The sequence below is a fragment of the Lactuca sativa genome, chromosome 1 (assembly GCF_002870075.4).
Source record: "Lactuca sativa cultivar Salinas chromosome 1, Lsat_Salinas_v11, whole genome shotgun sequence".
Taxonomy (NCBI): domain Eukaryota; kingdom Viridiplantae; phylum Streptophyta; class Magnoliopsida; order Asterales; family Asteraceae; genus Lactuca; species Lactuca sativa.
This window is the reverse complement of record NC_056623.2, coordinates 223,854,694-223,869,267: the sequence shown is the minus strand read 5'-3', so window position 1 is coordinate 223,869,267 and position 14,574 is coordinate 223,854,694. Positions and strand designations below refer to the sequence as shown.

At 27.8% G+C, this 14,574-nt stretch overlaps 1 protein-coding gene across 2 annotated transcripts; it reads right to left on the bottom strand.

The window, feature by feature from the left end:
• Positions 1-1,458: 1,458 nt before the first annotated feature.
• Positions 1,459-9,916, bottom strand: LOC111876954 (disease resistance RPP13-like protein 4). Of its 2 annotated transcripts, XM_023873511.2 has the most exons (3): positions 9,863-9,911; positions 7,571-7,629; positions 1,459-3,984 (listed from the first exon to the last, which is right to left on the bottom strand). In XM_023873511.2, the coding sequence occupies exon 3, from the start codon at positions 3,978-3,980 to the stop codon at positions 1,656-1,658; it is 2,325 nt and encodes a 774-aa protein (XP_023729279.1). In that variant the 5' UTR covers positions 3,981-3,984; positions 7,571-7,629; positions 9,863-9,911; the 3' UTR covers positions 1,459-1,655. The 2 variants fall into 2 exon arrangements, with proteins under 2 accessions (XP_023729279.1, XP_023729280.1); XM_023873512.2 differs by lacking the exon at positions 7,571-7,629 and having other exon boundaries at positions 9,863-9,916.
• Between the last annotated feature and the right edge of the window lie 4,658 nt (positions 9,917-14,574).

Sequence of the window (14,574 nt, the reverse complement as noted above, 5' to 3'; positions counted from 1 at the left end):
TCGAGTCCACCCATGGACTTGCCGAGTTGAGCATCCACATTTTCACTTTGAACCCTGAACTTGCACTGCTGAACACGGGATGTTACAATTCACCCCCACTTAAATTAGGGTTCGTCCTCGAAGCCTGCGGCAACACAACTCCAGAAACTACTCTCGCAATGCACCACTTGGCATTAACCAGACCAGGTTCCTCAAAACACAACCACATGAATCCAAAACCTAACTCTTCCCCCACGGTGTCCTGACCACCACCTCATCGTCTAATAACCACACTTATCAACCGATTACCATTCCAGGATACTTCACTCGCCTCAAGTCACAACGATCGTTTAACCCTTACACAACTAGACATCCCCCAGACCTCCGAGTCCTGGCCCGGTCCAGATTTGAAGTTACAACTTCAAGTCAAGAAAATTACTCGAAATGATTTACAAATATGCTAAGAATTACCCTAAACCCATGCATGAATGGATCAAGATAAAGATAAGTCAAAGTAATGACTTGTTACCTTCCAGATGATGCTATGATGAAGTAGAAACCATATCCACAAGCTTCTCTTTGCTCTAAGCTCCTTAGACTTCAAACTCTCTTCCAAATTTCACCTTCAAAGCTTCTTAACACACACATACAAATTCTTTGCTCCAAGCTCCGTAGACTTCAAACTCTCTTCCCAATTTCACCTTCAAAGCTTCTTAACACACACACACAATTGGAGAGTAGATGTAATTAGGGTTTCTGAGCTCAAGGGGATAGTAGGAGAGTCTGAGGGAGGCTAATAACCCTTTAAATATGGTCAAAACCCTAGAAATTAGGGTTTCATTGTCCAACTCCTACTCGTCGAGTTGGGCTCCTCCAACTCGTCGAGCAGACCCCTTAAATGCACATGGTCTGAATCGTTTCTACACGACGAGTTGGGGCATCCAACTCGTCGAGTAGGTCTAAGAACATGACTATAAACTTTAAATTTTATACATGGGAGTCGGGATGTTACAATATATATATATATATATATATATATATATATATATATATATATATATATATATATATATATATATATAGGGTTAGGTTATTTTGTTTTCACTATCTATTGTGTGCATGTATGACCGATTCTGGACCAATCATTTTAGTTATTTTAAGAAAGTAATTAATGCATATTACATGTTGAAGATATAATAGATATTAATTACATCTTCAGCATTTAATATGCATTAATTACTTTCTTAAAATAACTAAAATGATTGGTCCAGAATCAATCATACAGGCACACAATAGATAGTGAAAACATTTGAGCCTAACTCTCTCTCTCTCTATATATATATTAGAATTTTCTAATATTCTTGCATCACACACTTGTATCCGTATTATAATGATAATGTTATATATTTATAAAACTAACATATTTAGACAACTTGAATAGTATTTGTTATAGAATTATGAATTGAAATCATCATTACGTAAACATTAAATCGTGCAATTTATTTATAATGTTATATATTTACAAAACAACATCTTCAGAAAACAATTAACACATACACAACTTGATTGGTATTTGTTATAGAATTTTGAATTTGAATCATCCTTACACAAGCGATAAATCATAAGGCATTTTATCCAACAAACCATATCTTGAAATTTGTAAATATTCCATTGAATCATGTAGTCGATGATGTCATCTTATTCCATACTCCATGCTCATTGCAAGGAAAAAGTGTGAGCCTTGGGCATTTAACTTTTTCCAAAGACATGATATTTGGAAATAAATCTTGCAGCTCCCTCCAATCCATCTTGATTTCATCTAAGTACTTCAATCGCAATACCTCAACATTCCATGTGTCTTTGGGCGGAGGTGGGGAATCATCCCATTCAAGAACTTCCTGATACTGACCTAGATCAGAGAACTTTCCAGCACGGATGTATAATTTCTTTAGCGCTTTAAGACTACCAGGGGTTAGCCAATTAGGAGTAACGTTGCTGGGGAAACACTTGAGGTCAAGTTTTTCAAGTCGTGAACCCAATGTTGAGGTGTTGAAGGCATTCATTCTTCTCATGGACCCTTTCACCCACGTTTTCTTTGGAATGAGTTTTATCAATGGAAGTTTAACTTTCCTTTTACATTGACCATTTACTTTCGACTTAACAAAATTGAGACTTGACTCATGGCTACTCCATAAGATTGTTAGCTTACGAAGCATATCCAACTTTTGTAACGCATCTAGATGTGATTCTTGAGGGAAAATTCTCATATGTGTGTACATGCTAAGCTTTCTCAAGTTTTCTAGATTTATCAAATCGTGAAGGGTGCATACATGCCTTCCTGGTGATTCGACCACAACAAACCCTTTCAAGACCTGAAGCGATTGTAGACATGAAATCTCTTTGGGCATTTCTTGTAGTAAGTAACATTCAGACATGTCTAAATGCGTCAAGAACTTAAGTGCACCAATGGTTTTAGGAATTAACTCAAGATTATGGCAAGCTCTGAGGTCAAGAATGAGAAGGCTTTCAAGCTTTGAAATGGAATTTGGAAGTTCGGAAATCCTAGAAACTCCTTGAAGACTAAAGAACCTCACATGGTTCATATTCTCCAAACTCTCTTGAAATTTGAAATCCTCAACCTCAATATGGTGAGCAGCTGAGCTCTGCCACCTTCCCAAGAAGACCATATTGGCATTCTTCATTCTAATAAACCATTCTGGCTTGAACTCGAGGATATCATCCTTGATATTAAATAATAGATGAAGCTTCTCCCATGTGATACCTTTTGATAGCCCACTACCCATCAAACACACCTTATAGGACCTAGTGATGATCTTCTTTTTCTTATAAAAGTAGTGTTTTTTATGTGTCTCTTTTTCCTTACTTCTATTTTGATCTTCCACATGTGGTTGGTCTTTGTTTTCCGGATAAACAAAGAATGGAGTAGGGTCCCCGTATGAATCAAAGAATTCGATGGCTTCTTCTGTTTCTTTGTAGTTTTCATCATAGAAATCAAAGAATTCTCTTGGATCACCAAGGGGATAGTTGATAGGAATTTCATCTGGAGTATCAATCTCATCAAATTTTCCAAAGTCTTTTGGGTTACCATACTCATCAAAATCAAAGAAGTTGACCTTGTCTGCAATCATAATAATTGCAGCACGGATCATAGGGTGCATTTTGCAAATAGCCACATTACGACGATATGATTTTGGGATAATAGGCTCGATGAATTCCTTGTCCATAAGCTCTTTAAAGAAATCATTAGCATAGTCCTCTTGGGTTTTTCCAACTATCAAATCATCTTCTTGTGGGACAAATCCTTCTCCTATCCACCAATAAACCATTAACCTTCTACTAATCAATGCATTTTCTGGAAACACTGAAAAACATAGCAAACAAAGCTTTAACTCACGGCTGAGTTTATCATAACGTTGTTGTATGGTTTTACAAAAGGAACTATCATGGAACAGTTTGCTATGGAGCCTTGGCATGAGTTTCTGTAACTTAGTGGAAATGATGCTTTTGTTATCGACATCGTATTGTTGGTCTTTTTGTTGGTCGGTTACGTCATATCTTCTGTATTTTGCTGGGATTTGAAGTTTCAGTTTAGTGACAGTCTTCTTGAGATCTTTGAGTTCCTTCAGCTGACAAGCTTCCACTTTTAACTTTTCAAACATGTTAGAGGCTTCTTTGACTTCTTTCTTTATATGTTCTTGGTGGTTTCCAAGTTTCGGACAAATAGTTTCAATAAAGTGGATTTCTTGATCTATCAAGTTCATAAGATGCTTTCGCACCTGCTCATGGGTGGTTTCATTACTAGAGATGTCTTTTTCGGTTGGGACATCTTTAGGTGGATCTGTGGCATATTGGGATTTAGGAGAGGAAATAGAATCGGGTTGATTAGTAGAATCATCCTTTTTCTCATCTTGATCAAGGGTCTTTGTGGTTTCTATGTTGGTATTTTGCTCTTCATAGGCAGAACTTGTACTTGTTAACATGATGCTAAAAAAGAACATAACATAAAAAATATTATCAAATGCAACGTTGTACTATCCATTTAATTATTAGGAAATAACCTAACTACATCTTTGTTTCATATTGTTTTAAGGGAAGTGATTCGTATACACCAATATTCTTGTTTTAATTTCAATAATTATAGTTTCGGTGCTTGTAGTTCTAAATTTAAGATAAATACACTTTTGGTCCTTATAGTGTTTAATTTGCATAATTATAGTTTTGGTTACTATGGTTTCTATATTGCATTAATTGTGGTATTGCTCCATGTAGTTTTTTATTTTGGATAGTTATGCTTTTGGTCCTCATAGTTATTAATTTGTATTAGTTACAGATTTGTTCCATTTAGTTTTTAACTTTAATAATTATAGTTCTAGGTCATATAGCTTTTAGTTTGCATTAATTTAAGTTTTAGTCCTTATATTTTTAAGTTAGGATAATTTTATTTTTAGTGTTTGTAGTTTTTAATTTCAATTAATTACGGTTGTCGTTATTATAGTTTAAAATTTGCGTTATTACTAAATGAAACTTTTATCCTATGAAATATTTATGCATTAATTATTATTTTGGTCAAATAGTGAATTTGCATTATACATAACTCTACACTTTTGGTCCAAGCTTTGAAACTTTTACATGGATGGTCGATATGGTTGAAAAAAAAATTGTACTTTTGATCTCTGAGGTTGTTACCATTAAACCTCGTATGTTAAATCTTCTAAAATAACTGCTTTGCCCCCATTTTGTCTTTTTATTCATTTAAGTTTTTATTATAAAATTTAGTTGTTATATTTGTTAGCAAAAAGTTTCTTTCTCTTGTTTTTTAGTTATTTTATGCCTATGTATCTCAATATATATATATATAAATTACACGAGTAATCTTTTATTTTTGAACTTTTGAATAATCTTACATACCAGTATTTTATATTGGTTAATTTAGTCGAAAATGTAGGAAAAATAAACCCGTCTCAATATGTGAACGATCACCACTTGTTCAAATAGTAACAAACTATTTTTTTCTACTAAATATCATTTTTTAAATGTACAATAAATAGGTAACAACTGTTTATTTTTATACATATAGTTCATTAAAAACCATAATAATTATATTTTAAGAACACAAAGTCTAGTTGCTTACCTTTTGGTAGTGCTTACCTAAAATAGTTGTGCTTTGTGAAAAAATAATTTGTCAGCTATTTAAAATAATTTGTCCGCTATTTATGCAATTAACCGCAAGATTAAAATTATTGAAGTCAACTTTTCTAGTCTAGAATCATTTGGGTTTTTCTATAATTTATGATACAATTTTTCACAATATTACTACATTTATATATCAATCTTCTGTGTTTGCTTATAATGTTAAGTAAGGTCCTTAAAGGCTTTAAAATTTGAGTTTTCTTTGTTTAGCATATCTAAAGAATCCTCCTTAATAAATGAAGGTTTTTTTTGCCACATGTCAATCTCTCATAAGTTTTGACACTTGTCATTTTGTGGTATTTTTGAAATAAATATTGTCCACTTGTCATTTTTTTATTATTTTTAATTTTTAAAATTAAAGTCATATACTTATATATGTAAAGTATTAAATATCATATATATGATATTAAATTGCAATAAATATATTTCTTCTTTTTTTATTTTAAAAGTTGTACATTAAAAAATATTTTATATTTATACTTTAGTTTAATGATTAATCTTTTTTTAAATCAACTCGTGTAATACATGGGCCGCACACCTAGTAAGAACAACAATTGATGCTTGACGACTTATGTCCATGGTTTTACTATCTGTCAACTTCCAACATGAATATCTACTAAAGATATTTATTGGGAGTTGATAAAGGCTTCTATTAAAGGTTTTACTTAATTAACCGATGGTTGAAATCGGTTATAAAAAAACAATGAGAGTTGTTATTCTCGAATGATGGATTTACGCATATAAATACAATGCACATTCCTTATTGATATATGTGTGTGAGATATGTTCAAATATTCTATCTAATTATTGTGTGGATGTAGGAATGATTGTGGGTCAGTCATTCCAAATGGGTATTTGTGTAATGTTACATTTTAATTTAGTTAACTTAATCCTAAATATAGTTAATTAGGATAAAAAAATAACTTCCATACTTAATTCCATATAATTATGCTAAAAGAACTGACCCCTTAAAACCTAGTTGTCTGGAATAACTGCTACGAGAATAACTAATACAAGGCAACCATATTAATTACTCGTCCCTCTCTGCGATTCTCTCTTCTTCATCGCTATCTCTTCTCGATATTTGTTATTCTATTGTTAGAATATATACAATTATATTAAAATATATCAGTCTGTAAAAATATTTGTAAATATTTGTTATTCTATTGTAAAAATACAATTATATTACAAAATTAATTAAACTTTAATCGTAAAAATTCAAAATTATCAGTCAATTATTTTAAATATATTATTAATTAACAGATATTTTTCTAGTTATACAAAATTATAAAAATTGATTAAAATAAATACGTGAAATTATATCAACAAATAATATGTAGTATTAATTTTATTACAATTTTTATTTTAATGTTATTAATTTAATATAACTATAATGAAAATTTTCAAATTGCAAATTTCAAATGGGTAATCAATAGGTTGACAAGTGGTATGACTTTAATTAGGGGACCTAATAGAGTTACAAATAGCAAAAAAAGAAAAGAATCATTCTTTTATTAAAATAGGAATGTATATATATATATATATATATATATATATATATATATATATATATATATATATATATATATATATATATATATATATATATTAGTTTATAACCCGTGGGAACCATGAGTTATAAAATTAATTAAACTTTCATAATAGGAATTTATAATTATTAATCAATTATTTTAAATAAATCATTTTAAATAAATTATTAATTAAAAAATATATCAAATTTTGAAAGTTATTATAACTTCAAATTTAACATATAATTAGAAAATGTTAATTTGAAATTTTGAATTGAATTGCCTAATATATCTACATGATACATGACATAACATTAATGATGAGTTGTATTAGAGTAACATTTGGCAAAAGGAGACTAAAATTATTCATTTATTAGAATAATGATATATATATATATATATATATATATATATATATATATATATATATCCCTAAAAACCCTAAAAATGTATCAAAAAATAATAATTTGATATATCGAATCTTTTTTTTTTTGACTTTACAAAACTAAAAATCGCTACTTTTTACAAAAAAATCGCTTAAAATATAAAAGAAAAGAAAAAACATTAGATATCTTAAAGTAAAAACCGATAAAAGTATAAAAAATCGCTACATTTTTTTGAGATGTCTAGTCTTTTAGCGAATTTCTTCAAAAACCTGCGAGTTTTAACCCTATAAAGTAAAAAAAAAATAGATGTCTTAAAATATTTCTTTTCTATATATTTTTATTGATTTTCTAGGTTTTAACGTTTACAAATCTTTATGTATTTTCTATTGATTTGCTATATATATATATATATATATATATATATATATATATATATATATATAGAGAGAGAGAGAGAGAGAGTACTTGTAATGGAGGTGGGGGAGATTGATATACTTAGATGTCAAAGATTGATAAAGCAGATCCTACAAAATGTTTAAAGTGAAAAATAAGTTATAAATCAGTACGCAAACACACACATACATACATACACTAGATGCATGTCCGTACAAAGCGGTGACATAAATACCTTTGTTAGCGAATCCCAACTATTCATCATGTCTCATACTCATTTTCATTTTACTAGAGAACTTGGTTCTATGTTAATTGAAAGGGTATTTAGTTTCTTAGGAGAAATATTTATTTGATTTTATTATTTGCTCTTATATAATAAAAAAATTACCATTTTGAAATAAAATATTTGTGTTTATATCTTATATTTATATTGTCTGTTATACTATTGATGTAAGTTAGTTAATATTGGTGTCTAGTTTAAGAAATATAAATAAATTTACATACATGAATATAATATTTTAAAATTTTATTTTTGCTTCAAATTCAATTTCTTAATTACTTTGCAAATACATGACTAAGTATTCAAACTTTTGACAAGTATTAATGAATAAATTATGAATATTTGACTTGTACAAAATAAACTTTATAATTTATACATTTTAAAATTCAAAATATATAAAAAAATATGTTTTAAAAAATAGTATAAGATATATATATATATATATATATATATATATATATATATATATATATATATATATATATATGTGTGTGTGTGTGTGTGTGTGTGTGTTCTATGGAAAACAAAAAACCCTAAAAATCATAAAAATGCATAAAAAAATATTTAGTGATCACAAATTTTTTTTTTGAATTTTTTTTATAAAAAATCACAGCTTTTTATTAAAATTCGCTGAAAAAAAAGTAAAAAATCATTTATATATATATATATATATATAAAAATTTATAACATTTTTTTTTCAGCGAATTTCTCTAAAAACCTACGATTTTTTCATAAAAAATGTCAAAAAAAGTTTTGTGATCTCTAGGTATTTTTTTTATGCATTTTTATGATTTGTATGGTTTTTTGGTTTTCCAAATAACCCTTCTCACTCTCTCTCTCTCTCTCTCTCTCTCTCTCTCTCTCTATATATATATATATATATATATATATATATATATATTATATATATATATATATATATATATATATATATATATATATATGTGGTTAACATAACGTAAAACGAGCTATTTTTGTGAGATCGTAAGACTATTTTTTTAGGATAGTATTATAATATTTTAGTGTTTAAAATAATATGTGTAGTATTCTAATATTCTAAAACAATATTGTTAACATATTTTTCATTGAAATATTCTAAAACATATAATTTTATGATATTATTGATATTACAATTTTACAAGAATTAAAATATTAAAATATTTCAATAAAAAAAAATCTTTTTAATCATTAGATGAGGGCTAGCATCGTGTGATTTCCTTTTTTTTTTTTAATATTGTTGATAAAAAAAATTTAGAAGATTTTTTACTTCTCATTCTAACTCAACTTTCTCTCTCTTTTTCTTTCTCTCTCTCTCTCTCTCTCTCTCTCTCTCTATATATATATATATATATATATATATATATATATATATATATATATATATATATATATATATATATATATATATATATATATATATATATATATATATATATTACAAAATGATTATATACAACTATGATGGTTGGTAGGGGATGAGATAATGATGGTGCTTGGGTTGGTGTTGGTGAAGATGCATGCAAAAAAACAAAAGAAATGAGCGAAAGAAAATAATAATAATCATTTATAAATATAAAACTAGCATTGTGTGAATATTTCGCAACGTTGAAACGGCATAAAAGAAAGATGTGGTTGTGGATGAAAAATATTTAAAATCGTTGAAAGTGATTTTCATTTTTGAATAAGAACGTTCAATATACTAATTAAACATTTAAAAATTAAAATTTTCTAACCTATCGACGTTATGCATTGCATATGTTTGTGTGAGAGTTTTTTTTTGGTTAAAAAAACGAAAAAAAAAAAAAAGAGAGAGAGAGAGAGAGAGAGAGAGAGAGAGAGAGAGAGAGAGAGAGAGAGAGAGAGAGAGAGAGAGAGAGAGAGAGAGAGAGAGAGAGAGAGAGAGAGGAGAGAGAGAGAGAGAGAGAGAGAGAGAGAGAGGAGAGAGAGAGAGGAGAGGGAGAGGGAGAGGGAGAGGGAGAGGGAGAGGGAGAGGGAGAGGGAGAGGGAGAGGGAGAGGAGAGAGAGAGAGAGAGAGAGAGAGAGAGAGAGAGAGAGAGAGAGAGAGAGAGAGAGAGAGAGAGCACCTATATTGTAGATGTGGAAATTGATATACTTAGACGTCAAAGATTGAAAAATGAGATTCTATCATATTGTTAAATAGAGAAATAAAGAACAAGAATGTTTTATTGTTGCACGGTATGTCCAACTTTCTTGATGTTTTCCCTCCAATTCACTCTATCTTTAACTTTTGCTAAAATAGATAAAGGAATAACTTTAAAGGTATGAATTATATAAATTGCATAGGTTAATTCTATATCCATGACTTATATATTTATTTGATCGTAAGATTTTTTGTATAAATTATTTATATACATTAGGCGAGTGTCCGCGCGTTGCGCAGAAATGCTTATAGTTAAAATCTTTAGAAATACATGTTTTTTTTAAATATAACAATAACGTTGTTGTTAAATTTGATATAATAATTCGCATACTAAATTGATATAATATATTGATTATTTTGAATAATATGATAATATATACATCTATTATAACTGTATAATCTCAATCGTTTGAATGACTTCTACCCGCAAGTTACTCATGAATAAAATTAAATATAATATATATGGTTTAATGTTATTTATAATTGTTGTTATTGTTAATTATTTTTTTAAAATTTATTTGCTTAATGTTTTAATTTCTATTATTATAATTATTTAAAACATCAATCATTGTTTTTTTTATTTTAAAGATAATAATATAACCTTTTATATATATCTTTAGGAAATATTTTAATTAAAGTGAGATTACAATTTACTTTTTTGCATTTATCACTACAACTTATCAATTTTAACTATTCACAAAATATTTATTAAAGTTTTTTAAGTGGAGCTCAAAATTTAATATAAGTTGACACAGTAATGTTATATTTAAATTAACAATTTAAGTATTTTATCCAAATTGTTCAAAAGTTGTAGCTTTAAATTGATATTGATTTGCATAAAACAACATATTAAATCTAATAAATTAAGTATAATATGTTAAAAATTAAAGACATAACTTTATAAGTAGAAGTAGAGATATTATTTTAATACTGAGATTTAGTTTATTTATGATTACACTTTAAGTTTGATATTTATTTAACCTTATTAACCAAATTATAATCATTATTAGAAAGACATTACAATTTATCATTTTTAACTATTTAAAAAATGTTATTTGGGTTGTTTAAGTTAAACTAAAATTTATATTTAAGTTGTTCCTGTAATGCTATATTTAAATTTATAATTTAAATATTTTACATAAATTGTTCAAAAGTTGTAGCTTTAAAATGATAATGGTATACATCCAACAATATATTAAAACTAATAAGTTAAGTATAATATGTAAAAAGTTAAAAAAACATAACTTTATAAGTAGAAGTAAATATATTCTTTTAATATTGAAATTTAATTTATATATGATTACGCTTTAGGTTTGATATTTACTTAATCTTATTAACCAACTTAGAATCATTATTAAAAAAAATTGAAAAGTAATGAAAGTTTCAAATGAATGTGGTGAAAGGAAAAATGCATGGGAGTTTCAAATGAATATGGCGAAAGAAAAAAATGTTTCCTTTATAATATAAACTAGATGAATTCCCGCGCACTGCGTAGCGAAAATTAAAAATATATTGTTAAAATATTGAAAAATATATGTTTAAAATTGTTATGTTATTGACATTAACTTTGAAATAATATTTTTATACTAATATATATATATATATATATACATATATAATCTCTATTATTTTGAACAATAATATTCATTGACATCAACCCACATTCCTCATTAATAGAATTAAATATAATTATGTATTTAGTATTATTTTTAACAATTATTATGATTGATTAATTATATTTTTACTTATGCAATCATTTTCTAATTTCAATAATGATGTTTATTTAAAATACAATTTATCTATTGCTAAATGTAATTTATAATTTGATGTTATTATCATTTAAAATTGTTATTAATTAGTTTTAAGCCACTTATTATTAATAATAAGTTAAAGAAGACTTTTAAGAAACACTTAATATATTATTATTAAAATATGAAACATACACTAACTAATAAAGTGATAAGATAGACAATTTGCATTTCAAAAGAGACTTGCATGGATAATATGATATATCCATGTAATTTGATTTTATTATTTATAATTATTGCTTAATACTTTTAAAACCACTTGTTATTATTAATAATTGAAAGAAAATTTTAAAAAACACTTACTGTTATAATTAAAATGTTAAACGTATACTAAAATATAAAGTGATAAGATAGACAATTTGCATTTTAAAAAATGTTTACATGGATAATATGGATAATATGTCATATCCATGATTTTCAATTAATTATTGTTTTGAAGAAACATGAACATACAAACATGTATACAATAGTTAATTAAATATTATATATATCATCTTCCATAACATATGATCGATAACATGAATTTAATCTAATTTACATTAAAATTTCAACCACAACATACAATGATATTCTTAAAAGAATAATTAAATCAAGAAAATACAAAAAAGAATTAGTATATAACAAACTTACGAATTAAAAACTTCAACATAATAACATGGCTCGAAAAATTGTTCATAGCCGTCAAACCAATACAAAAAACTTTAAACTTGTTTTCTTTGTGTTTTTTGCATGTGATTTGTATTTGTGTGTCTACTAAAAAATATTGACCTTTTTATAGTAAAGTATCCATTAGTTGTTTGTTAAATATATTATATAAGTTATAAAACCTTTGAATTGTTAATCATTATTAAGAGACTTTTGAGTGATATTCATTAAAATAGGAGGAACAATCATTATTAAGAGACTTTGAATTGTTAATCATTATTAAGAGACTGTTGAGTGGTATTCATTAAAATAAGAGGTTTCAAATCGTGGGGTTTTTCCTGGTTCTCTATCTCTTCCACTCACAGATTACACCGCCTCCATCTAACCCTTCCCAACTCCTTCGTTTCCAACTCCTCTTTCAAAACCCTTTCCATCTCCATATTATCGACCCCGATTTTCTCTATCTTGCTTTGTGGAGACGAAAACAAGTATCATTCTGATTGCCTGAAATTAACGCCTCTGCTACTGAGTCGGTGATTCGTGAATTCTTGATTTTATGGAAATTTCATGGATTTTAGGGTTTTATACATTTTCTCTAGAGACCACCATCGGTTTCCCCTTCGTATCCCTCTCGACTACCACCCATCAAAATCAAATCTTTTGCTACTAGAATACAGAGAAATAGCGAACGATTATTTGTAGAGGTACTACGCTTTTCATCAATGTTGGTATGAGTATGAGTAATGAGTTTCAACATGTAAAACATTTGTCTTTGTCATGATGTCTAACTTGAACGGTTTCGGTCCTTTCGATTTCTTTCTTCTCATGATTTTCTATTTTGATTTAAAACAACAATTGCAATTTACACTTTTTTTATTTTGCACCAAGGTCAAAGTAGTAAACAACATAGCAGATGAAAGAAGGGGAGTTGCACAGTACCCATTTGCTAAAGAGATGCACACACATGATTCAAAAAGGGAGCGACCTAGTGGAAATTTATTTCTTTTTTCCTTCTCCAACTACTGAGGAACAAGGGAGCCCAAAAAATCCGTTCTTTTCTCTTCTTTCTGTTTTTTTCCGCTGAATTATCATTTGGGGACCAAAATTTTGCTAGTTTGCTTCTTAGTTCTGGGGATGGTAAGTTTGATTAAATGTTATTCCGTTTGTCTAGTAGTGAAAAAACTCCAACCCCATCAGGATTCATGGAGGTACCCCATCCCTTCGAATGATCAGGTAATTCTTTATGAATTTATTCATGTTCTTGAAGCGAATATTAGTTCCTATGTAGTTGTTTCTTTTCTTGCATTTAAAAACTACCTGACTACCTACACACATTAGACTAGATACATATTGATGGAATGGTTAAAGTTACTAATAGTTTATAATAAACACCATTTCATCAACCATTGTTCGTAAGTTCTTCTCATTTGTTACAATTTAAGTTGTTTGTTTACATGAGAAACGACCTACCAATTTTCTTTGGTATTTTCTCATCCGATCAAGTGCACAAAAATCATAACATAAAGAGGAAGGTGATTTGTTGATCCATGAGAACAGTGTGATGGGTTGTTGCCTTAGTGTGATCTCGATCTCTATTTTCTTTGGTATCATATTATCTACCAATTATATAAAAAATTTCCTATCTCTTAAATTCCAATACTTTATAGCTTAAAAGACTCTTTTTGACTAAGCCTTATGAACAGACGATGTGAAGGCATTGGGTTTAAAGTTTGGTTTTATGCAACTCTGAACGTCATATGGGGTGAGATTTTAGCAGTTCCACTTCAGTTTTTCTGATGGCCATAGGTACTTTAATTTATATTTTGTCTATGTGTTTTCCATTTTGTTGATTAAGTTGGTTGTGTAGTTATCTATTATTTGTTGTTCCTTTGGTTATATGGACATCTTCTGTAATTTTATTGTGTAAAACTCATTAAAAAAAAGCAAGCCCTTCGTATTTTGAAAAATCTCATGTTTATAAATGTTGACGTACGACATCATTTTGTTTGAATGATAATTATTACTTCTAAATTTTTTTATTCAAAATAGAATAGATCTCTTTTGCTCTGTTCAGTTCCAGAAAAGATGAAAAAGAGAAATAAGTGAACTCAAAAGTTTGATATTTTACACAGAAAGGTTTGTACATTTTTGGTTCTTTAGTATAGAATTTTTTTTGCAATTT

What these genes read in the sequence shown, in the direction of transcription:
- LOC111876954 (XM_023873512.2), bottom strand. Translation starts at nt 3,980, where the DNA reads ATGTTAACAAGTACAAGTTCTGCCTATGAAGAGCAAAATACCAACATA.